Genomic DNA, 26528 nt, shown 5'->3' on the forward strand with positions numbered 1-26528 from the left:
TGGGAACGGCCCGACGAATCCGACGTTTCTTTGGATAATATCTGCTCCTGATGCAGAGACGTTGCACATATAAACAGGTTGGTTGGTTATTGTCAAGCACATAGCGGGAAATGATCCATTATATTACATTTTCCCGTGTTACAATATAGAGTGTGCAGCCTTTTCTTCCTTTGTGTGATTTGTTTTCATTTCATCTGAGTTCTTTGTTTCTGTAAGTCAAGGTAGACTCAGAGCTAAACTACAAGTCTTGTGTCTTTGTTTAATTTATATAAACAGAAGATCAAAGCCATTATCTGTGTGGTTTATCAGATATGAGCTGCTCCACCGCTGATAATCTCTCACCTTTGGCTCTGTTTGTTTTGCTCTGGATGTGTCTCTAATGTGGTTGAACCCATCATATTTACCTCCTTTCTTGCTCAAACACTCTCACAGCTGACAATATACAGCAAATGCAGCTAAAAACAAAACTGTTTCCTCAGCTATTGGTGATTCTGGCTAATGTGCATAAATTTGCCTCCAGGTCACATCAGCTGAGCCTTCAAACTCGCCACAACCACGAGTTTAATAATCAGATTTGATTGGAGTTGTTGGAGCCATAAATTAGGATTATATAGCTTTTATTTTTGTACCAACCCTCACATTGGTTGTCATAAACAGTAAGTGGGGAAGTTTTTTTTTGTAAGTGTTGTGAAATTCAGGCTTTGTTGAAAGCGTTACTTCCTGTCAGTTTGTATTGTAGGGGAAAACGGAGAGGAAAAAAAAGGATAGCAGAGTGTTTACTGGAAGAAATTGTAGAAAGAGACGACTTGATTGGATCTGGTGCCATAACAGGGCGTACAATTTTAATTTGGGCTGGGCAGAAAGCCTTTTTAAATACAATGGAAACCGCCTGCCAAACTTTACGCCTACCTGAGTGATGAAAAACAATTTTCTATGAGCTTAATCAGAATTAAATGCTCTGATAATTATGATTTTTTTTTGTCTCAGATACAGATCTGATTAATTTTAAGTACAGACCCATACCCAGTGGTAGTCCGGGACCTGATCAAAAGCAGTGCAATATGTGTGCGTTAAAGTAGCACACTGGATTTCATCAGCTTTACGCATCGTTTCAGCTAGTCAACTAGTCTAGGGAGCGCCAGATGTTTTGGATGCCGCCCCATCGTCGCTTTGCCGTGTCTTTCCAAAGATACAGGACGTCTGATAAAGCACACACAGCTTCGGACTTAAATAAACTCGCATCCTTCACCGGCTGATTATAATCAAAAAAGATAAAAAATAAAAAGATCTTCAGATTGTTTAAACTTGGCTTGACTTTGTTTCTTTCCTGCTTGGGCCGCTGTCTGTGGAGCACAAACATGCAATGAGCTCTTTGTGTAAAGCATGGAAAACACTCATTTTGTCTCAGAAAAGGCTAATTTGTGAAATCACAAATATACACTGCCTATAATACAGCTTTGCAAGTCGTGCACACGACAATAAAAATTGCGATATTTCAACCATAATTGAGGTTTAATTTGGACTTTTCTCCACATTTAATCATAAGCAACAAAAGTGGCCTGTAGATAAACAAGGACTATTTAAAATAAGAAGTTTAACTGTTTTTTTTTTATTATTCATAATATTATTATTATTAAAGAGAATAGCTTGTTGAGTTAGACGTTAGTCCTTGTTGAACATAAATCTAACCGACCAACAAGTCTATGTATTATACACTCTGATCAGTACTTAATGCTGTGGTTTGATTCCTGAAAGTTTCTGATTGTATCAACTCTAAAACAAATAATAAAATTAGGTTATCTCACTGCTGCTCCTCTCTTTCCTTCCACGTTGAGGAAAACCCACTTTATTCATGTTACCAACACCTAAAGGACGTGTCTGATTCACTAATTGTTACATAGACAAAAATTGCAAACCTCTGCGATTTGAAAATTGTGTTGTTTTTTTAATTACGATTATATTGCAAATGCGATTAATTGCCCAGCCCTATGCTAAACTATCCATTGATTTTCATTATTTGTCTATCCCAGTAAAAATCTCGTTGTAAATTAAAATCAGTTTAAGACCTTAGAAACCAGTAAAGCACTGAGATAGTTTTTAAAAGGGAGAGTTTCCTGATCAGTTTAGCAGAGGAGAACATTAAAGGTGGCCTACATCTCAATGAACTGTTAATCAAAAACTTGTATTGTTTTTTTTATTTAACTTTTCAGTCAGCCTTGTGAATATCCTCCAAACTCCACACCGAGCTTTAATTCACAATATTTCTATGGCTGCAGATATCGCTGTTTATTGTACACGTTTCCCAACCTCAAATCTTTTTTCCTTCCACTGAACTTTCCTCTAACATACCTGGACACAGCACTGCATGAACAGCCAGCTTCTTCAGCAATGACCTTTTCTGTCGGGGAATCAGCGGTCTTCCTTATTGTGTCAGCATATCTGTAGTAAAACGGTAAAATACATTTTAGTTTAAGTTTGACTGTTTTTCCTTTTTACCTCCAAAAGCTTTTCCCACTGTCTTCACCTGTCGTTTTGCTGATTTCCATTCTTTTCACATTAGTTATTTTGCACCCGGCTGTTATAAAGCTGGCAAGCCGAAAAAGGGAGAGGATGCACTGGGAAGCTACAGAAACCCGAACTGTCAGCTCGGCCCAGTCTCCCAGTTACACTTCATGTTCTTTGGTAAATGAAGCCAGGTGCCCTGAGAGCTCTGCAACAGTATCTCACTTTCTCCAATTAAAGAGATCTGTCCAGCGCCACATAACGGCGCGCCTCCCGCTGCCTCATTCCTCACAGAAGGTGTGCTGGCGCTGAACTACAACCAATTTCAACATTTCTCCCTCCTCTGCTCGACAGTTTCAGCTCCGCGGCTCGTCGAGGCGCTGACTTAAAATCATTTTTTTTTAAAAAGAAGAAATTCACACCCCAGAGTCTGCTCTTTTTATATTTTCTACCCCTCGCTGTGCAAAGCGAAAGGCGGCTGCTGATCTGAGGTCTGACGGGGTGCATGACCTCGAAGTCATGAAGTCGTTGGAAGATTTGCCACCAGCCCACTGAATGTGGGACGGCGGCGACGCCATTAAATGAACTTAAAAGCTTATTTAGCGCACCCCGCCAGACATTCAGCGGCTTTTACTGGATCTTAGACCTGATGGCTGATGGATGGTTTTAATTTGGAGCTGGGAAATTACAATGTTAATCTGTGACAAATTACTCCAGAAAGTTAAATAAGACTATTTTTTTCTTCTTCTTTTTTTTTTTTTTTTTTGATTATTTCAGCTTCCCGGACCCTCGGTCACACTTTTTGTCATTTCGCTCTCATGTACGATTCTAGGCTTCGCCGCGGTTTCCTCATTATGTAGCAGGAGGGGAAGAGAGACATGAAGATTTTAATGAAGGTGATTTTTGACACGCTCGGTTTTTTGCCAGATCACAGCGGGTCCGGTTTTAAAAGCCGTTGCAGGAAAGGACCGTTTTTCTGCAAGTTTATCTAATCTGCTCACACCTTTCTAACTTTTGCCATGGGAGTAAGAGAGTTTTCTTTAGCGGCCAACCTACCATTACAATGCGCTACGTAATGCTTTTGGCAGGGCTGGTGTTGCCCTTGTTAATGGGAGGCCTGTTAGAAATTCCACAGCAGGAAAGTTCACAGTGTCTCCATTGTCACGCCCCGGAGGGAAACAGAGGAGTGATCCGCTGTGGGCCGACAAAAAACTGCATCTCCGCAGGCTTATTACTGTTATCGAATGTTATTATTTTAGAATATGCCATTTAGGGGAGATGGGGATCTCTCCAAACGCCTGTAATAGCTTGAATGTGACTGAAAGCTTCTGGAAACAGAAAATCATCTCCAATCACCTCAACACTTGCTTATGTTCAGCAGGATGTCAGGGATATTTCATTTACTTAGATAATTTAAAGATTACTTTTTTTAATGAAAATCAAAGAACCACAGAGAAAACCTCATTAACTTGAAGCTCTACATAGTTAGCCTAAAGGCAACATAATGCAGGAGTAAGATACATTATGCTCTGACTTGGATTTATTTGCTGTAGAATAATAGTGCATCTTAGTTCTGCAGGATCTTGCAGTGCGTTACGGATAACAGCTAAGAACGATTGTGCTTTTTGCATGCCATTTATTTTTTGCAAAGGGGGTTGAAGTGGGTGTGGGCATTTGTCGTACGGTTTTATCTTTTTTGTGGAATATTTTTCATGAAGATAAGAACTTAGGTTTATCTTGACAATGACAAGTTCCAATTTGTGACGTCAAATTAGTGATTTTTGCTCATTTTGTCCACTGTTTATTGAAAGAGCGTCAATAAATATTAATAAACTCCAAACATTTCATTAAATGTGGTTACTGTGTGCAGTTCGATGATAAAGATCACACTTATCCATGTAGTTAGTTTCCTGATGAGTTATATTTTGAATTTGGTTTTAATATGGTAGATGTTACAGTATTTGTTTTTATTGGGGTATAATTGACATGCATTCATAGTCAGTTACTAAAAAAGGACTGCACGAAGCTTTAGTCTTTTTTTATTGTAATTTTTGTCATTATCACAACAGTACTACAATATATCGTGATAAAATAAAACTCACAACTCATGCAATCGTGTTCTGAGACGGGGACGAGGGCCCGGCTTTCATTTTAAGCCCATATGATTCAGTAATTGTGTTGATAAACCTCAGTTACCTGTTTTGTATATAGTGAAAACATTTTTAAATTTTAGTTTGCAGGGTTTTTTTGCCGCCTTCCGCAACCCTAATATAATAATATAATGCATCCACAAAAACATTTACAGTGGATGTTTTTTTTACATTGAAGAAATAAAATATAGTTTGTATATAATATGAACAGACTGGTGTATGGAAACGTGCATGGATGACGCTCATTGATGATAATGCATTCATCACACTGGGCTAACGTGCTGCCGGTGAGCTGCTCTGCAGCTCTCCTCAACACTCTGATGCGTTCAAGTAATTTGGTTTTGTTGGGAGCGAGCAGCTCTGCAGCAGCACGCGTCGCTTCACAAACTCTCCCTCTGCATGAGGCCTGAGCTTCTCTGCTGATTCCGACGCAGCAAAACTTATTCTGGTAATGTGCTGTCTTAGACCTTAGACTTAGACAACTTTATTTGTCATTTTGTATGCACAGAGTGTGCACAGAACGACATTTCGTTGCATACAGCTTGTAAATTACAGTAAAAGTTAAAATACAGTATAAGGTGTAGCAGTGGTTTAAAAGTAAACAATTTAAATGTAGACAATGCAGGAGAAGTCACGCCAAGTGGTCTTCTATACGACGACTGTAACCCCCCCCCAGAAAAAATAGGTGTTCAACCGGCCACCGGCCATGATTGACAGCCGTCAGTGTGACTTATCCCACACTTGACCGGTTATGTTGTGTTCACTGACCCTTATCCTGGCTTTGATTAATGTATTACTGTCAATTTTATCACAGGAATGCCACAGCTTTGCTTGGAACGTCTGCCTATGAGGATGTGATTACTTCATTAGTTTGATTTCTGGCCAGATAAAAGGGTTCTGATGGTCTTATGAGCCCAGAGCTTCTCCACTGCTGTTCTACAAAGTCATGAAACGGCAAGCTGGAGGAGTTTTGTAATGAAAAAGTACCTTGTCCAGAAAGTTATACATGTACTAATGACCATTGAAAGTCACAGGTCCTCGCTGGATGTACTTTTAACTTGGATGTAATGCGATAGACCAACAACAAGATAGTTTTCAGCATCATATACAAATAAAAATCTGTAAAGTGTGGCGTGTATTTTGGATTCAGCCCTCCCTGAGCCAAAACTTTGCAGAACCGCCTCATGCTGCACTTACAGCCGCAGGTCTTCGGGGGCTAAGCCTCTACATCTTAAAACCCAATTTGTCCTCTTTTGAACTGTGGTATGTCACCAATAATGTTGTGTGCATTGCAATATTTTGAGCAAAACTGTGCTCTTACCCTGCTAATTGGACCTTCACACTCTGCTCTTATTGGTTCAATGTGCAATTAATGAAGATTGGCCACCAGTCTGGTCCAATTTAGCCATGAAACCTCCCACACTAAAATGGCCAATGCTTGGCAAAACAGCTCCAACTCTGTCTAAACCGATACAGCATAGATTTTTATTTGATTTAGTTCTGGACTTTGACTGGACCACATGAACAAGCTGTTTGTTTAGGGTCGTTCTCCTGTTGGAATCATCTCCAAAGCCCTGTGTTACCCCTCACCGTGTTTCACGCTGGAGAAGTTTGATGTTGGTCTCATCTGACCAGAGCAGACGGACAGGAGACTGCAGCGGCTAATGCATCCTCTCTTTTATAACAAACATCATCGAAAAGGATGACAAACACTTAGATTTTGAAGGAGGAATCATAGTTGTCCGTTATGCAACATACAGTTCTAAAAAACAGTGCACGTTGAAAAAGGTTATGATTTAAAAAAAAAAAAAAAAAAACCTGGCTGAATAGAGCACATCCGCACAGCTGGCTGATTGCGTGGGTGACAATATCACTGAAACATCATCAGGTGTTGGGAGATGATTAATTGTTTAAAAAAAAACCACTTGGGATTGGGACCCTGATCCTCTACTGAGCGCCTTAGTGGGACATTCTTAGAAAAATAGGGAAATCTTGTCTTGCTTAACATGAATACTAACAGTAATTTTACTCTATAATATAGTGGATACATTGATTAACACACCTACACAGTTGCAGACGTTGTTTTATTTTTCTTTTGCACACAAAAGCTACTCTGAGATCGAGGACATGAACAATGGAAGGGGGTACAGCACAGTAAGCATGATTGGTGCTTTTTTTATTATTGATATGCTTATGTCTCATGACATTATACCAGCTGTCCACACTGATTTCACATGAGTCTAGGATGCAGCGGTCTAAGGTAGACACTTCATTGGAAGTGAACGACTCAAAAAGACAAACTAACTAGCCTGACTCAAAGAAACAGCACCTGGATGGCCAACTTGTTAAATTAAAGTACGATATTTATCAGATAAAAAGTGTTAGCCCATACAGGTTTCTCAGACAAATATGTATTTGCAATATTATTATTATTATTATTGTTATTATTTCAAATTCTGATTCCAATATGAATTGTTGTTGTTTTTTTTTGTCTTTAGCTCCCATTGTGTCACTCATCTCGGCCACTAAGAATAAGGTTTGGTCTTTAAGAACAGTTTAAGTCCATCCAACATGGCTAAATATAGTATGGAAGTGTGTGAACTCCTGACACTTGAAGTAATGTATCCTTTTAAATACTGCTTTCAGGTATTCCTTGGCGATTGTATGAAATTAAAAATGAATATAACGTGTAAGTCGTCTGCACAGCCCTTTGACTGCAGTAGATCCATCAGGTCCAGGTTCCTTTTAAAGAACTGTGCATTACATCTTCACGTTTTCCCCAGTAGCAGCTGCATTTTTTTTTTTAAAGTTTACCATCATTATTTTTTGAAGCTCAAAAGACTGTAATTTACTGGTAGCTTTATTTTATTTTGACTTTGTTTCTGTTTTAGAAATGATTAAATTCAAATCACGGTACCAGTGAGTGAACCATTTTATTTTACATTTTATGTGTGTGTCAGTAGGTAACTTTACATCAGAGATGACAAAAATCACATGTGGGGTTCCCCAAGGGTCCATCCTGTGCCACCTCCTATTCAATATCTACATGCTCCCTCTTGCTCAGATCATAAAAAACATCAGCTATCATAACTATGCAGACGATGCACAGCTCTACATCACCATGTCACCAGGTGACTATGGACCCCTTCAAGCCCTGAGTAAATGCCTAGAAGAAATAAATGTATGGATGTGTCTAAACTCTCTGCAATTGAATAAAAACAAAACTCAATTAATTTTTTTTGACCAATAGCGATCAAGAGTTAGTACACAGCTTCAGTCGCTTTAGCTAGGAACCACTAATCAGGCCCGAAACCTGGTTGTAGTGATGGACTCAGACCTGAACCTCCAAAAGCATTTACAGTCAGTGACAAGGTCGGCTTTCTATCACCTGAGGAACATTTCCAGGATTAAAGGACTGATGTCTCAGGAGGATCTGGAAAAAATAATCCATGCGTTTATTTTTAGTAGAATTGATTACTGCAACGGTGTTTTCACAGGTCTGCCTAAAAAGTCCATCAGACAGCTGCAGCTGATCCAGAACGCTGCTGCCCGTGTCCTCACCAAGACTAAGAAAGTAGAGCACATAACCCCAGTTCTAAAGTCCTTACACTGGCTCCCTGTATCTCAGAGAATAGACTTTAAAATACTTCTGTTAGTCTATAAATCCCTGAATGGCTTAGCACCTAAATACATCACAGACTTGTTATCAGCGTATAAACCCTCCAGACCACTAAGGTCTTCTGGCTCCAGCCTACTCTGCATACCTAGAACCAGAACTAAACAAGGAGAAGCAGCATTTAGTTCATATGCTCCACTTATCTGGAACAAACTTCCAGAAAAATGAAAGTCTGAGTTCTTTTAAATCGAGGGTATAACCCTGTTTGTTTAGAGTTGCCCTTGAATGTTAATGTTTTAGTTTGTAGTCCAACTTGACTTATAGCTTAACCTACTGCTACTATACCACTGCATTGTCCTTTCCTCTGTAATGTTTTTTTTTTTTCACGTACAGCACTTTGAATTCTCCTGTTACTGAAAAGTGCTTGATAAATAAACTTGCTTTCTAAATAATAGCTATATGGCGTTAAACTAGCAGGTTTTTTTTTCTGGGTATTTAAATTCAAAAGATGTAACTTTAGCTGTAAGTTGACGTTTCATATGAACTACAGGGGCGCGAAGTGTTGAAATCTTGTTTGAAATTACATGAAGACTTCATAGGTTTTAGTGTCTGAAGGTAAACAAAACGTACAACTCGATAACAGCGTAGTTCCAGCTGACATCTCTAAAAGCGTCTGCTTAGTCTGATTATGTTTGTTATTAAGTGGAGCAGTGCTGCGGTGAACCTCCTTGGGCAGTTACCTGTCATTGCAACTTTGTGTAATTGGATAACCCTGCAGGCTTCAGCAAAAAGCATTTCTAAGCTACCGAGGTCTCCTTTTAATAGTCTAGCGAGGTCATTCTTGCATCACTTAGATGTTTGAGTCTAAATAAACTAAATATCACATGTTTAATATTCTGTTTGTCTTGCCATTCCAAGAAAGGAAATTAGTCGTACGGAACGTGTTGCTTCTGTGGATTAGCCTGGGGAGCTACATATGTGACAGTGTACTTAGAAGCTTTGATGTTTGAGCAGAGAATAATTATGTCCATTAGGACGAGTTTTATACAGACATCAGAGTGTGCAGAACGTCAGCAAGTTCTGCCCCCGCTGACCGCGGATCACACACTACTCGGCTTTAAATGAAACTACGCTGCAGCTGGACGACCATCCAGAGCTGCGGGTCCCAAAGTTGGAGTCAGGACTCCTCTATGGGTCATAAAACAGCATCTTAGGTGGGGTTGAGATTATCTTTGGCTGTCTAATGAAATTTGAAGGAAAAGAAATGCTGGAAACGCAAAGAAAAACATCAGTCAGAGCTTGATTTAAAAAAAAAAAAAAAAATGCTGTTACTCAATAGTTGCTGATGTGTAACAGTGCGTGTGTTTGTGGTGGCTTTTTGGACACGCCTGTGTAGTGTAGGCGCTCACTGGGTGGGAAGTTTGCAACAAAGTGATCCAGAATTTGTGTGATGCATGTCATATTTTTCTTGTGTGGTAAGCATCAGCGAAGTGCTTCTCATTGCAGCACCGAACACTTCATTTTTTTTTTTTTTTTTTTTACTCTCACGCTGCAGTAAATGCAGAGCAGGTATTTGAGAGCTGCTGAATGCAGAATGGCACTTCTCACATAACCTGGCATGGATTACACAACAGTTGTTTTTCGCGGGGTCTTTTTAGATAAATAGTTTGTAGTACTGCGATTAAAAACAGTGTAGAAAATCAATGCTCATGCAACACAAACATCCCCCTACTGGTGTAAAGATGACATGACAGTGACACAGACATAGTGTCCTCGCCTCACTTTTTCGAGGCTATCCACAAAAACAGACCTATAAGCATTAACTTTCATAGAATATAACTTTTATTTAAATTTTTTAAGATTTTCCTTCTCATACATGTGGAATTAGAGTTTCTGATGAGATGAACTGAGAGTTTTTAAAACACTTCCTAAATCACAGAAATAAAGCTAAGTTTTATATATTTGACAGTTGTAAAAATTACTTTCTAAATCAGAGTTTTTTTTTAAAAAACAAAAAAAACAACACCTTTCGGAGCTGAGATTTACTCGATTGAGAGTTAAAAATACTTCACTTGTATCAGTTTTTATCCGTGTCTGTGTTCTGAAAAAAAAAAATATTTCTTGCAACCCAATCAACACTTTATCATAATATTCCTGAATAAAAACAGAGCTGTTTTAAATAAAACATACAACCACAACACTTAGACTAGAAATGCACCAATAAATTAGCTGGAATTGGCCAGTTAGCTGATTTTTCCCATGATTGCTACTGATCGGTGATCAGCAGGTTGAACAACAAAGTCAGTCTTTCTTTCTCTGTTTTTGTTGTGCATTTACTTCTTTTGTCAGTTTTTTTTTAAATGCATCAAAACCAAGAACTTCCACCATTTTGTTTCACAAACAAATCAACCAACCTAATTGTCATCTATAAAGTTTATGTAAATAAGGACCAGTTCTAATATGTCTATGCAGGTTTGTGGTGAAAACTACTGATAAAGTTATTATCCCCATGGAGTGAAGGCGTGCTGCCGTGTTGTTCCCAATATCTTTAAACTGCGCTTCGCTTCCTGGTGTCACTTCCTGGTGTCACTCATAGTTATACTGTAGGACAACACAAGGCTCCCATAAAGAACATAAAGAGCTTTACATGATTAAAACATAGGAAAATACAAGCAAGTTGGAATATGTCAATGTCAAATTTATTTATATAGCACTTTAAAAACAGGTATAAAACTGCACTTTACAAGAAAGACAACAACACCAATTAACAAAACAGAATGTGAAACACTGCTTCAAAAAAAAAAGGCAAAGAATAAAAATAAGTTTTAAGAAGCGATTTAAAATGATCGAGGCTGTGGGCAGATTTAATTTGAAGAGGTAAATTGTTCCACAGCATTGGAGAAAGCCCGATCTCCTTTCCTCTTAAGTCAAATAAAATAATAAAATGTAGAAAAATTGAAACTAAATAAAACAGGAAAAGCAAATATTAAAAACTGTTGGACTACAAATGTAGGCCTTTGTTAGGTAAAGGTATAAAGCTTGTTACTCCACATTACTCCAGACTTTTTGAATTGAGAAAGCTTCCGGGAGAGGAAGCGAAACGTCTTCAACTACGGAAAACAAGTACAGTTGCTTTGTTTTTTACTTTTTTTTTTGGAAATACAAATGTAAACTAAGGATGTTTCAGTAACAGATTAACTAACTAAACAAATGGGTTTTTAATCTTGATTTAGAGGAACTCAGGCTTTCCGCACTTTTACAATTTTCTGGAAGTTTGTTCCAGATCAGTGGAGCATAGGAACTAAATGCTGCTTCTCTGTGTTTGGTTCTGGTTCTGGTTCTGCAGAGTAGGCTTGAATGCGAAGACCTTAGTGGTCTGTAGGGTTGATACATTGATAACAGGTCTGTGATGTATTTAGGTGCTAAGCCATTCAGGGATTTATAGACTAACAGAAGGATTTTAAAGTCTATTTTTCAGGTCTGAGTCCATCGCTACTCCCAGGTTTCAGGCCTGATCAATGGTTACTATCTGGAGCAAATGAAGCTGTGTGCTAACCTTTGATCGCTCCTCTATCAGTCAGACAATTATTAAAATGCACTCAAACACTCCTCACCTCTGTCTGCTGTCTCGCTTCTATGCTCCACCCCCTGTTTTCACATAATGCTATGACCCTATAGCCGCACGGCTGCTGGCCAATCAGAACTAATCTAGTCATAGCCGGCTCTTCCAATCCACTACAAAGCATCTTTTCCCCATGAAATCTATCTGCAGACATCTGTTGTGTACGGAAGTGTTCCGTCAGTAAAATCCGTCTTTTCCGGTGTGATTTTTGAGGCGCGAGTTGATAATAAGCTGGTGAAGATTCTCAGTCATCCAGGTCATGGTCATTCCAAAAAAAGGTAAAAAAAAACAAAGCAACTGGACTTGGTTTCCGTAGTTGAAGACGTTTCGCTTCCTCTCCTGGAAGCTTTCTCAATTCAAAAAGTCTGGAGTAATGAGTATCAAGCTTTACACTACTGCCAAACAAAGGCCTTGTAATGGCTTAGATAACATGCAAATTCAACAGAAACAGGTCCACCCCTTAGTAATGGGCGGTCGTTAAAGCCATTAAGACAACAGATTGAACCGAAACATGTCCACTCCTCTGTAACGAGGAGTCGTTAGGGTTGTTATTGGCTTGGCTTACAGGAACAATGTTTTGATCACCCGAATGAGGGTGAGAGTTAAGGTGATGATTGGCTGGAATTAATCCTATAGCTGTGTTGTAAGTTTTTGAGAGTTGGAACCTAAGGCCTCCTCCTCTGTTAAAGGTTGGTTTTTCTCTCTTAACGTAGATGGCTTCCTTCACACCCCTTTCAAACCATCTGTCTTCTTTGTCCAAAATGTGAACATTTTGGTCCTCAAAAGAGTGTCCTTTGTCCTTAAGGTGACTTTTTGAATTGAGAAAGCTTCCGGGAGAGGAAACGAAACGTCTTTAACTGCGGAAAACAAGTCCAGTTGCTTTATTTTTTACTGTTTTTGGAGTTGATAATAAACGTGCAACTTGTGGGACTCGCAGCGGATGTTTCGTGTTCAGCTGTTGCAGCAGCGAGGACTTGCTGATAGTGAATGCTAATTCAGCTATGCAGTATGTGGACTGCACTGTTTTCTTTTCTGTTACGTCTAAAGGGATCCCACACCCTTGACACTTTGTCGTTGCACTGGCGCCTCTTGTTGCCCCTCACAGTCTCCCTCCGTAGCTGATAACCGGACCTGGCTTCCACACAGCAGCAGCCTAGGCTATCGTTAGCACAAGCAACACAAACAACCACCAATGCGCTGAATAGCTGGTGGTTTAATGCAGTTCAACAAAGACTTCCGGCTGATACTTTGCCTCGAGGAATTTTAGAAATTGTGGTACTTGAATCATTCAAGGAATTGTTTCAGCCCAAGAACACAGTTTGATCAGTTTGTGTAATGTAGACAACTTTGTTCAATCACATTTGACATTTAGTGAAGAATAAATTTAAGTGTTACGTCTTCCTTATTGCCACCTAGCGGCACGGCATGGGTGTTTTCATCTGATATCTCAGTGTACTAGTTGTTTGGATTCTTAGTTGTTGCTTTTTTTTGTGTGCATCTTTTGGTGTCTTTTCCATCTGCTACACAATGCTTCGTACAGGCCATGTCTCAGCTCCTACCCATCAGTGGGAATGCTACATTACCTGCTTTGACGACCACCAAGTTTTCTAAAGTTTATTCATAGTCGGCCGTCAGGAAATCTCCTTACGGGACTCTAATAAATATTATCTTCCAGCAGGCAGATGCTCAGGGTTATTTTGGTTTGATCAGGGATCATAACCTCTCATGTTTCATAAGCCAGCCGTCCCAAATGCTGTTCAGAATCACTATTAAAGGAAACGGTGTCAAATATAAAATCTTCAGAAAAGGTATATACGCATAAAATTATATTACTTCTGAGATTTTTGATAATCCACATTGTGTAATTCATAAAAATGCCTATAACTATCAAGAAAATGAACTGATTTGCAGTAGTTTAATGCATGGGCTGTCATGTTTGTGGGTTTTAAATAGAAAGTGTCTAGAAAGCATATTCAGTGCGGTGTGGTTGGGACTTTTTTGGACAATAACTCGAAAATGAATGCTCAGATTAATGGTTAAAAGGTTTTTGACCAGCTGTTATTTTTACTGTGTAGAAGAAAAAAAAAAACAGGCCCAATCAGTATATTTAAGTTTACTTGAGCAGTCACACTGCGTCCCTTCAGCATCTCGGGGGCCTTGGCTTGTGGAGACTGCGTGCCTCTATGGAGTCTGAAGCCCTAAGGCTCTGGCCCCGAGCTAAAGTTGCTCAGCAGGTGCTCACAGGAGGCCAGCTTGGGGCCTTGGGTAATTCTATCTAGCATGGGGATAGATCACGGTTTGTCCCAGAAGACAGAGAAAAGTCATCGGTCGTTTGTTGTGGTGAGAGTTCTTCAATATATCATGACTTTTAAAGGGGAAAATTGTTTCTATATGTTCTCCTCATCAAACAGTTGGGTCTTTGCTTTGCATATCTAACACTGTAGAGAGATTAGCGTGATATATCCCCCCTCCCCTCCACTCTCATGCTGAAAATATTCAGGATGCAAGCGTGCAACTTCTTAAAATCTGTAATTCAACATGCATCTGTGTGGAAGTTTTAATTACTGCAGCTTAGATTGCAAGTATTTTCTATCAGCGAGCGCTCTGTGACGCAGATAAAGTGCTGGTCTGGTTACATCTGATCCTACCTTTGGGAGGGATGGTTTTTTTAACTCCTGCAGATTGTTACTCGCTTCTTAAACATCCTTCATGTAGGAGCTAGTCTGAGTGACATGATGTACAGAGCCTGGCCAGAGCATCCACAGTTCTCAAACTTTTTCACATTTTTTTGCATTTTAAAACTGCAAACTTTCATATATTTTATAGGGATTTTATGTCAAAGGCTGATACAAAGTTGGAAAATAACATGCATTTTAAAACTGTTTTCAAGTAGAATCTAAAAAGGATGGCATCCATTTAGTCACTTCATTAAACTGACACCCAGACTGTTTTCAAAAGTCACCTAATTAGGAAAGATATGTATAATTTATTCTCAGTATAAATCCACCTGTTGTCTGAGGTCCTCTGAGGGACCTCTAAAGGCCCGTGCCATGTTTGTTAAACATAGCAGGACTTGGCCATTGGCCTAAACCAGGGGTCTACATTCTATACTGTCCAAAGAACCATCCCCCCCACCCCCAAGTCTAGCTAAAAAAAATAGTTTAGAGTTGCATGACTTGGTGAAAAATGGACAACTTATAAATTTTTATAAAAGTCTACTATAGAAAATTTGTTGTCATTTTTAATTACCTTTATTTTATTTATAGTGTTAAGTTTTAAAATGAAGAAAATATAGAACTTTTGCAAAAAAAAAAATAGGATGGATACATTTTTATTTTATTGGATGTTGATATTTTTGGGATATCATGTCAAAAAGAGACATATATGGCAAGAATGACAAGAAAATGGATCTTGAAAAATATTACTTGTACTTTTAATGTCATTCTGCTGTGGACATGTATTGTAATATTGCACATATTATGTAAATATTCCATTAAAAATAGCTAGAACCCACATCTGTGACTAACTATGTTTAAAACATTAGTTGGTTAAATTTTAGCCAAAGTTATTGAGGGTAGAAGGTCCAATGAGCCCCTTATCAGGCAGTTCCCATTTATCATTTCTATGCTGATGATATTAAGCTCTATTGTTGTTGTTGTTTTTTAAGCCAACTGAATATTTTAAGCTGTCCTGCTTGATGAACTGTGTTAATGGTATGAAACTGGGGCTCTGTGAGCGCTACCTGCAGGTAAACTCTGATGAGACGGAAACTAAGCATCTTCCTTAAGCACCAAATAACGGAAATCAAGCGATTTCTGGGTGGATTGGCCTCCTCTGTCAAACCAAGCCTCAGAAACCTTGGCATAATTTTTAAATCTGCCATGTCACAAGACTGCCATTCTAGTGGATTAATCAAAAACTTTCTTTGAGCTAAGACATATTTCTAAGCTTTTAATCGTAGTGTCAAAAGCTGAATTAGAGATTATTACTCATGCTTTTTTCATCTCATCCTGACTATTGTAACAGTTTTATCATGTTATCCTTTATTTTAATTTTATTGTCTGATGATGTTTAACACGGTTTCAGCTGTGACTGGTGTTAAAGCTCTTTTTATAAATAAAGTTGATGTTGATGATGTTGTTGTTGTTGATGATGATGATGACAGCCTTTTTATGTGTTTGTAAAAGAAGTCAGTTCAGAATGCTGCAGCAATTCTCTTTACATGGCCCAGCGGCACATTTTAGAGTTTGTTTTAAAATTTTAGTCTTTACATTTAAAGACTAAAATGTGGTCAACATATTTATAGCCGTATCCTCCTCCTTGGAGTTTGAGACCCTCCAGATGTTGCCTCCATCTTTATGCCATCAACACTCTATTGATCATTTTAAGAAGTAGCTGAAGAACCATTTATTCAGATTGGCTTTTAATTCAGTTTAATGCTGTGTGGTGTCACATATTTGCTGTTTTACCTCATTTTATGTTTTTACGTTTTATGTTTTTATGGTTGTTTTACTGTGACACACTTTTGTGTTTTTTTTAATCTGTGAAAGGTGCTATATAAATAAAGTTTGCTTGTACTTTTGGCTGCGTAGCCTCTGGTTTCAGAATACTGCCCTAAACTAAAAAGGTGTCCTTTTAATCCAAAAAAGAAAAGAAATCTATGTTGCACTTTTCTGGGTTTTTTTTTTTTTTTGTAAAATAATTTTAATATCTTGAATCATTGTTTTTCCACTTCTCAGTTACGCTCCATTTGGTTGTGATCCGTCACATAAATTCCTAAGAAAGTACGGTGAAGCTTGTGGTGGTTATGTGATACAATGGGTAAAGCTTAAAGAGGTCTGAATACTTTAGCCTTAACCAATAATGATTTGTCGTATTTCCATTAAAAGATCATTGCCCCCTTCCAGACTTCCTATTTTGTTGCAAGTGTTTCAGAACACCAAACTAAATTTAATATTAGTCAAAGACAACATAAGCAAACACAAACTGCAGTTTTTAAAGGAAGGTTTTTTTATTATTAAGGGAGAAAATATCCAAACCTACATGGCCCTGTGTGAATAACTCATTGCCTCCTAAACCTAATAACTGGTTGGGCCGCCCTTAGCAGCAACAACTGCAATCAAGTGTTTGCGATAACTTGTAATGAGTCTTTTCCAGCACTGTGGAGGATTTTTGGCCCACTCATCTTTGCAGAATAGTTGTAATTCAGCACCATTGGAGGGTTTTCAAGCATGAATGTTCTTTTTAAGGTCATGCCACCGCATCCCAATAGGATTCAGGTCAGGATTTTAACTAGGCCACTGCAAAGTCTTCATTTTTATTTTTCTTCAGCCGTTGAGAGGTGGACTTGCCGGCGTGTTTTGGATCATTGTCCTGCTGCAGAAACCAAGCTTAACGTCACAAACGGAAGACCGGACATTCTCCTTCAGGAGTTTTTGGTAGACAGCAGAACTCAGGGCTCCGTTTATCACAGCAAATCCACAGCGTCAGACCATCACACCACCACCACCACCATATTTTACTGTTGCTATGATGTTCTTCTGAAATGCGGTGTTACTTTTACGCCAGATGTAACTGGATATGGCATTCCTAGAAGTTCAGCTTTTGTCTCGTCAGTCCACTGAATATTTTCCCAAAAGTCTTGGTGGATCATTCAAGATGTGTTCTAGAAAAATTGAGACGAACCTTAATGGTCTTTTTGCTCAGCAGTGGTTTTCTTCTTGGACCTCCACCATGGAGGCCATTTTTGCCCAGTCTCTTTCTGATGGTTTGGCTTCCAGATTGATAGATCTGCTACTTTCTTTCTTGTTCCTGAATTTCTTTGGATCTGGGCATGATGTCTAGCTTTTGAGGACCTTTGGTGGACTTTAGTTTGTCAGGCAGGTCCTATTTAAGTGATTTCTTGACGTGTGGCAGTAATCAGGCCTTGGTGTGGCTAGAGGAGGTGGACTCAGGTGTTATAAACCACAGACCCTGTCAGGTTGTCACACAGGGGCCATGTAGGTTGGGATTTTCCTCCCCTTAATAACAAAAACCTTCATTTAAAAACTGCATTTTGCGTTGTCTTTACTAATATTTATATTTGTTTGATGTTCTGAAACACCCAGCTGTGACAAACGTGCAAAAATAAGAAATCACTGTAGATTTTCACCACCTGAACAACCAAAAAATAAATAAATAAACTGGATTTTATTTCTCATCTGCTCGTTTGATGAAAGTGCAACAGATTTCTCGGTGCATCTGTTGCTTTAAAAGTTACTGTTGCGCGCTGAGTAGATTAGCAGAACCATCCCTTAAAAGCTCTTATTACTGACAGTAATGGACTGTTGTGGATTTGATTAATCTAATTTGCTCTCAGGGGGGCTGCATTTTTATTCGTCCCTTCCCCTCGTGCCGGGAGCGGGTAGGTTCAGACAGACAACGCGCCACGCATGTACGCGCGTTACTTAGACTCCGTCCTCATGCGAGCGGCTCCTCTTTATGTAAGTAAAACAGCAGATGTCTCGGCTCTCTGACTCACCGTCAGAAGTGCCATCTCATTAGCTGTGAATATTGCAGAGCAAACCAGAAAATCTGCGGCTCCGTTATAAATATTGAAAACGAAATGAGTCACGGATCACAGCGGCAACGTGGTAAATTGTCTCCGAGGGTGGGCTGCAAGCGCGGCGGTGAACTCCAGCGGGGAGTCGATCCACAGGAGGGTGTGTGTCTATGTGTGTGTGTGTGTGTGGGGGGGGGGGGGGGGGTGCCTGCTAATCCAACGGCTTAAATGTCGCTCCTCATCGACGTGGGTCTAGCCGCGGCTGATGTTCAACGAGATTCATGGCTCTGTAAATGTGTCATAAAAAGATATCAGGTGTAATAATTATTCTTTGTTTTGTTTTTGTGACCCCCCCTCCCTCTCCCTCTCCCTCTCCTTCTCCTCCTCCCCGTCTGCAGCTGTCCCCTTCCCCCCCAGCCACCGGCTGACAGCTAAAGAGGTGTTTGACAGCGACGGGAAGCCCAAAGTGGATGTGCTGAAAGCTCACCTAACCAAGGAGGGCCGTGTGGAGGAGTCTGTGGCCCTCAGGCTCATCGGGGAGGGCGGCGCCATCCTGCGCGCAGAGAAGAACCTGCTGGACATCGAGGCCCCCGTGACAGGTCAGGACGTGTGATATATATATATATATATATATATATATATATATATATATATATATATATATATATATATATATATATATATATATATAAGCCACCCGCACCAAATAAACAGCCCTGTTCTGACTTTTCTCTTGGATTTACGAGGCCCGAACATTAAGTTTGTAATTATCTGCGTAAATAATCCCGCCTGAGATTCCCCTACAAAAAGGATGCTTCCATACCTTTTATTGGTGTGCTGCTGCTTCAGCTGTCACACCAATAAAATTTCCAAATATGGATTATTTCTACTTTTGCTCACTGAGTCAGCATTTCCTAGAACCTCCTCTCCTTGCATTTATAGGTGTAGGTTTTTCTGGCACGTCTCTACCAGCTATGCATGTGAAGAGACTGAAATATTTCCCTTTTTGGGAAAAATGGCTCGAGGTCAGTCAGATTGGTCAAAAGAGTTTCTGTGGACATATAATCTTGATATTGAACCCTCCCCAACAATTGCCATTTTGGGTATTGCATCATCCTCAGATGGGTCCAGTCTCCCAGTACACTTACAAAGGGTCATTGCCTTTCTCTCCTTATTAGCTAGACGTGCCATTCTTTTTAAATGGAAGAATTCAATTCCTCCAACAAGTAGTCAATGGTTTAGAGACGTCATGCTCAATATGAAGCTAGAAAAGATTGGATGTACTCTCAATGGCTCTGTTCACAAATTTTATAAAATGTGGGACCCCTTTATACAATATGTGGATACCTTACCTGGCCTGGAATTGTGAGCATATACCTTATGTGTAGATTGTTGCTCTACCCCACTTACCTGTCCTAATTATACAGTGATGCACCCCTTTTGTTTGTTTTTGTTTTTTTGATTGTTTTTTTGTTTTTTTTTTGTTTTTTTGGGGGGGAGGGGTTCCCCCCTTTTGTCTGTATTTGTCTAGTAGGTGTGGCGTCAATTGTTGTGGTTGCTGTTTTGACCAAAGTTTCACATTATAATCTACAAATGTATTATCTGTTTTGTGGAAAAAAACACCATAAATAAAGAGTTTCTGTGGACATTGTTTTCTAAGTCTTGCCACAGATTCTCCATTGGATTTGGACCTGGGCCGTCCTAACGCATTGATGTGCTCTGATCCAAACCCTTTTCTCTGTAGTACAGGTTGCATGTTTAGGGGTATTTGTTCTGCTGAGACCTTCAGCTCTGGTCTCCAGTCTTCTGCAGCCTCTAGCTGGTTCACTTGCAGCGTTGCCCTGCGTTTAACTCCATCCATCTTCCCGTGAGCTCAGACCAGTTTCTTTATCCCTTAAAAAGAAAAGCATCTCCACAGCATCACGCTGCCACCACCTTACCAGGTGTTCATGGTGATACATCATGGGTTTCGATCAAAAGGATACATTTTGGTCTCATCTGATTGGATCATTTTCCTCAACATTTGGCTGTGTCCCTTACACGGTTTGTGGCAAACTGCAAACTTTATATCCACATCTTCATCCCTGGTCTGCTGCCTTCCTTGGTCTTTACGATGCTGTTTGTTCATCTATGTTCTCCAGCAAACCAATCACAAAACAGCTGGTTATAACCCCCTGGAGCTGGGAGATGATCCATATGATGATCTAAAAGTTCTGGCTTTACAAAGTCTGGGATAAACTTTTTTTTAATATAACAAATTTGTGCCTTTTAATCATGAGAAAAAACATTTTTTCTCAAAAATCTACGACTTTTAATCATCAGAAAACATCCACGTTTTATCTCGCAAATCCAATTAACCTAAAAAGAATTCAAATTAATCTAAAAAGTTTTTTTGTGGAAATCATTTTTCTTTAATCTACGTTGGCCATAATACAAATTTTCTTATAAGAATAAAGTCTCAATATTAGGTGTACAAGAATAAAGAACATTATGAGAAGAGTCATACATGACAATAAAGTCCTATTATTACAAGAATAAAGTCTCTGTCATTTGCACAATCGTTTCAAAGGCCTTAAACTAAAAATTTGATGCTGATTTGCTAAAAAAAAAATAGAAATTGTCTAATTGAAACCAAAGTGTAACGTTGAGGGGTCGCTGGGGCTGTTATTTTGGGGGGTTGCAGGCTGATAAGTTTGGGAACCCCTGATTTAAGGTAATAGGTTGTTTTAAATTGAGTTTATTGCTATCAGAGTAAGCAGGACATAATACAAATGCTCACTATTCTTTTTAGTTTTTAATATGTGAGCAATAGTGAAAACCTTGGATCATTTCCATCCTCTTCACAGGTATGCAGCAGCTGTGTGTCGGGCTAACACGTAATGCGTCATATTATTATATAATATACAACCCTTTTGTTCTGTTGTTCAGTTGCTTTTAGGTTGGAGTTTTTGAAGAAGATTGCTTGAATATAGTGACGCCATGCTATGCGTTTGGCAATTTCATTTAACGGCTCTTTTTAACTTTCATTTTCAGCCTTGGATTCTCAGTGTCAAGTTTTCCGTTTGGATAGATTTCTGCTTGCTCACTGTGATTGCCAGGGATTTAGATTGTTGAATGAAGCTGTTTTCACATCAGAAAATATCTGCAGAGAATTCGCTTTGAACCTTTTCGTCCTCGCAGCCTCAGCTTGCAGATGCACTCTGCAGCTGGAGATTTTCCCCATGAGCTGCGTTTCCTCTGAGAAATGCACCAAAGTGATGGTTTTTGTAAAGGGCACAACAGGACACGATCGAGGCTGTGGACCACAATGTCGCGTTTACAACCATTTTTCTCTTTACTTATTCCTTTTTTTGAGGATCTAAAGCATAGACTACTACTTACACAGGTCTGAATCCTTCAAAAATGCTCCACAAGATTAGATTTGATCAAAGCGTGGGCATATGTTGACCTTCTTATATTGTAGTTGATGTTGATCCATGCAAGGAGCTGTTTTCCAATTTTACTTATTTGCTTTGTTTTTTGGTGAAAAAAAAGGCTTTTTGTGTATAGAAAAACATTTATAACAGTGACATGTTCCAGCTATAAGACCTTTGTGTCCTAATTATCCTAATTATGGCCTTATTGCCAAACAAAGGTCATTCAATTAGCCATAGCAGGCTTGAATTTTAAAGAAACACAGATGTTTCCTATGGTTTTACAGAATAATTAAATTGATTATATTATTAATGAAACACTTACTCACTCCATGCACTAAAACTGTTTTGAAATTAGGATTTTTCTTATACCTGTTTACTGTACCAAAAAGGCTTATTGAGATTAAAATCTCTTTTTGAAGACTAATCTGGTCATTCATGATGACCATGACTGAAACATAATACTTATTTTGTGTTTAATTTGTTAAAACCAGTAAAACTGAAAGAAATAAAAAATAAAAAAAGTTTGGAGATATACAATATGTTTCATTCTTGTTCCACTCTTTCTGGTTATTCACTGGTTATTCCTTTCAGAAAGGGAAAGAACATTAATCGCTTCTCTATAAATCAGAACATCTAATATTCCAGCCAAAACTTTTTCCTTCTACTCTACTTTCCATTAATTGAACCTTTGTGGTTTACCGCTCCTTCAGGAGGGTTTTAGTCACTGTCTGCTGGACAACCTTAGAGCTCAGCGGTTTCAGCCTGATTGTGTAGGACACGACGTGACATTTCTGCCTAACATTATTTTATTTGTCTCGTGTAATTATACGTTTTCTGTGAAAAGCGAGTTTTTTTTTTTTTTTATTCTCTGTACTTCATAACTGTCAGAATTAATACGAAATACACCGCTCTCTGAATGTAAGCAGAACGTCTGGATTAAATGAGCGCTTCCACGTTACTCTGATCTGGTGAGATGCAGCTGTAAGTCAACACCTGATTCCCCCCCCCGTGCATTAAGTGACAGATCTGTTAAGCACATCCAATCATGGTCTCGGATTGGGCAGAATGACGTCAATCATTGTTTGCTCGTATACCAGGAGAGCCTTAATGTGCATGCAGTCGTCGAACAGTAGACACACTCAAGCCTGCACAATACTGACATACTAGAACGGGGAAATTGCCAGAGGGAATAATGTGAAAATGCAAAATATATTTCTTATGCTGCTGTTCCTATATCTTAGATTGCGTTTTTTTATTTTTTATTTAAAGTTGTATGAACATCTGGAAATGGTCGTGTTTATGGCAGCCAGGAGTTGCTGTTGAGCTTATGCCTCTGGCTGAGCTGGATGGGCTGTGGGGTGTCTGCTGCTGCTGATGCATATTCATGCATCCACTGTGGCTATTGTTGTCTTTCTCCCTGGTCAAGTGTGCCGTTCCTCCATTAGACTTTCTGATGAGGCCTCTTTGATGTTGGTGTAATCAGAGGCAGAGAGCTACTCGAGGGATCTATGGCAACCCATCATTTGCTAATACCAGACCATTTCCACAATATAGTCCAGAGAGGCTCCGTGGTCACATTTGGCAGGAAATGTACTCACTTAAATTCATGAATGCATGACCCTTGTGTGCCTCCTGTGTTTATTAAGGCCATCATGATAAGGGAATATCTTGTCTGGCTGTTTTGAGACCGTGGACAACAAAAGGATGAAAACAGGCGGCGCAGGACTTGCATTCTGGTCCTGCTCCGTGTTTACAGAGGTTGACACGTGAGCAAACGAAGCTAGACGCGCAATAATTCAGCCTTTGCCGCCTTAAAGTTCAGTCTACGGATCCTGCAGTTTAAGATAAACACCTCGACATTGTGAGTTATGCTTTTTTCCCCCCAGGTTTTCTTTCTCTCCTAGAGCATAAAAACAGAAACTTACTTATTAAAGTATTTTTTTTATCAGAAGAGATTAGTCTACTTCCAGACTGAATACCGATTGCAATTTTTGCAGGCCGATCCCTAATCCAATTTTATCCAGTTCCAGGTTTTCTTTAAAACACCTGTCTTGTAAAATTTGAGTAAAACAAGACAAGATTATCCCATTTTTTATTCTTTTTTTTTTGTTGCCAAAATTAGAAACCTTCTGTCCAGGAGTTATGCTGAAAAACTAGTCCATGCATTTGCAACTTCAAGGCTGGACTATTGTAATTCTTTACTATCAGGAAGTCCACAAAATGCAATTCAAAGTCTTCAGCTGATCCAAAATGCTGCAGCAAGAGTTCTGATGAAAATCAACAAGAGGGATCATATGTCTCCAATTTTAGCTTCCCTTCATTGGCTTCCTGTTAAATCAAGAATAGAATTTAAAATTCTTCTTCTAACGTATAAAGCCCTTCATAATCAAACTCCATCATATATCAGAGCTCTGATTACCCCGTATGTTCCTAACAGAGCACTTCGCTCTCAGACTGCAGGTCTGCTGCTGGTTCCTAGAGTCTCTAAAAGTAGAATGGGAGGCAGATCCTTTAGTCATCAGGCTCCTCTCCTGTGGAACCAACTCCCACTTTTGGTCCGTGAGGCAGACACCCCGTCTACTTTTAAGACTAATCTTAAAACTTTCCTTTTTGACAAAGCTTATAGTTAGAGTAGCTCATCTTACCCTGAGCTATCTCTATAGTTATGCTGCTATAGGCTTAGGCTGCTGGAGGACATCAGGGTTTATTTTTCTCACTCTGCTGAGTTCTCCTACTGTTCTCCAATTTGCATTGCTTGTTGTTATTTCAACTTTTAACTTTTTGTTTTCTGTAATTTTTATTTCTTCATAGTAGGTATATCTGGTCATAACATAGAAAGGATTCCTGGATCAATGTGTGCTTCTGTGCTTTTTGTGTCTTTGTTCTGTCTTCTTTAACCCCCAGTGTGAACGGCAGATGACCGTTCTGCTGGAGAACCAGGCTCAGGAGGTTTTTTCCTTCCTGTTAAAGAGGAGTTTTCCTCTCCACTGTCTCTTCGTGCTTGCTTTGTATGAGGGATTGCTGCAAAGGCACAAACAATGCAGACGACATGAGGACGTTAGGAATGAATGTTGATTGTCAAGACTTGATGCAATCTACTCTGTTTCCTTAGAGAGGAAACTTTTTGACCAATCTATATAATCTGATCCAATCTGTATAATCTGATTGAATTTGACTTTGGGAAGTGCCTTGAGATGACATGTTTGATGAATTGGTGCTGTATAAGTAAAATTTAATTGAATTGAATTAACGGTTCAAACAAAAACAAAAAAATGTTTTTGCCCACAACAGCATCACATTACAGGGGAATCAAGGGTCTTCAAACTGCAGGACAAATGGATGCAGCAATATGTCATAGTAACTTAATAGCATTTTTTTTTAAACCAGACTAGAAACCCTTAAAGTTGTATGGTTTCCTACACCTTAAGATAACAAAAAGATCCACCATGAGGGTTAAACCTATCTCCCAGCCAGAGACATTAGCTGGTATATATATTTTTTCTACTGGTAATTCCTGATAAGGCTTAAGTTCAGGGTAGTTCAAATGAAATAAATACATCAGTGCTTATTTTACTAATTGATTTGGCACTGGTACTTTTAAATGCAAACCTTTCACAACTACAAGCGTTTATGTTAGCGAGGAGTGAAATCTGCCTACGTTCCATAGAAAATCCTGGTCTTTGCAGTTCATTAAACCTCTTGCATACCCAGGGTGACTAGATGTCAAAAAATAAAATGTGGGACAACAGGGATGCTAATGAGGCACAATGTGGGACACATTACCAACACTGTGATGATGTCATGTTTTTAATTTAACACAGACCGCACATTACATTAATCTGTCTCTGCTTTGGCTGCTAGAGCACAACAGTGAATTATCACAAGTTTATGAAAGACAATCAACTTTTTTCAAGAGTAAAACTGTTACATTTTTTAAAGCTTGTCAGAATAAAAAAAAAAAAACTTTCCAAGCTTTGAAAATTCAATGCTTTTTTTTTTAAAGCTTATCAGAAAAAAGTTATTAAACTATTGTGTAAAGTTACATATTGTTTAAGTTCATCTCGGCTGCGGTTCCCTTGTCTGTCTGGCATCTCTGGGTTTGAGTAAAAACGTTCAGCTCTGCGTTTCTTGTGTGACTCACTCTTACGTCGTGCTTCCCTCCGTGCAAAATTCAGAACTAACTTTGGCAAACTTCACATAAAACTCTGAGGATCATCTTTTACTGGCCTCGCCCAGCTATAAACGAAGTCTTTGTTTGTGCTGCATTTTTTTTTTATTATTTGACTTAGTTTCCTCAATGTTCTAAATACATCAAGATCTTTTTCTCTGCCTTTTTTTTTTTTTACGAGCATCCTGGCGTGCAGGTCGGTCGTGACGTGGGGCGCTGCTGACGATGACTGCAGCTCTGCTTTCTTTGCATTTCAGAGGAGCGCGTCAAATAATGTTTTGACTTTCCAGAATTCGACCCAGTCAAATGTGGGACATTGTTTACGTTAGCTGGGATACCGAGACAGGAGTGGCACCAATCACACTGCAAAAAGGGAACTAAAAGTAAGTAAAATTGTCTTGAAATCAGTGCATTTTTCCTTGATTTGAGCAGCTAAATAAGATTATATGCCAATGGAATGAGTATTCTTACCCCTAAAATAAGGTTCTTAGCTATTCTGCACTTGAAATAAGA

At 39.1% G+C, this 26528-nt stretch overlaps 1 protein-coding gene across 5 annotated transcripts in view; it reads left to right on the forward strand.

Annotated features, from left to right (window-relative positions):
- LOC105936124 (serine/threonine-protein phosphatase 2B catalytic subunit alpha isoform) overlaps positions 1-26528 on the forward strand; it is a 138682-nt gene that overhangs the window by 44760 nt on the left and 67394 nt on the right. For all 5 annotated transcript variants that reach the window (XR_004932550.1, XM_036146577.1, XM_036146580.1 and 2 more), the window contains exon 2: positions 18830-19030. Coding sequence is in view for 4 of the 5 variants with exons in the window: in XM_036146577.1 (XP_036002470.1) it covers positions 18830-19030 (201 nt within the window). In the remaining variant the exon portion in view is untranslated. The remainder of the gene's footprint in view (positions 1-18829; positions 19031-26528) is intronic.

The sequence above is a fragment of the Fundulus heteroclitus genome, chromosome 14 (assembly GCF_011125445.2).
Source record: "Fundulus heteroclitus isolate FHET01 chromosome 14, MU-UCD_Fhet_4.1, whole genome shotgun sequence".
NCBI classification, from domain to species: Eukaryota; Metazoa; Chordata; class Actinopteri; order Cyprinodontiformes; family Fundulidae; genus Fundulus; species Fundulus heteroclitus.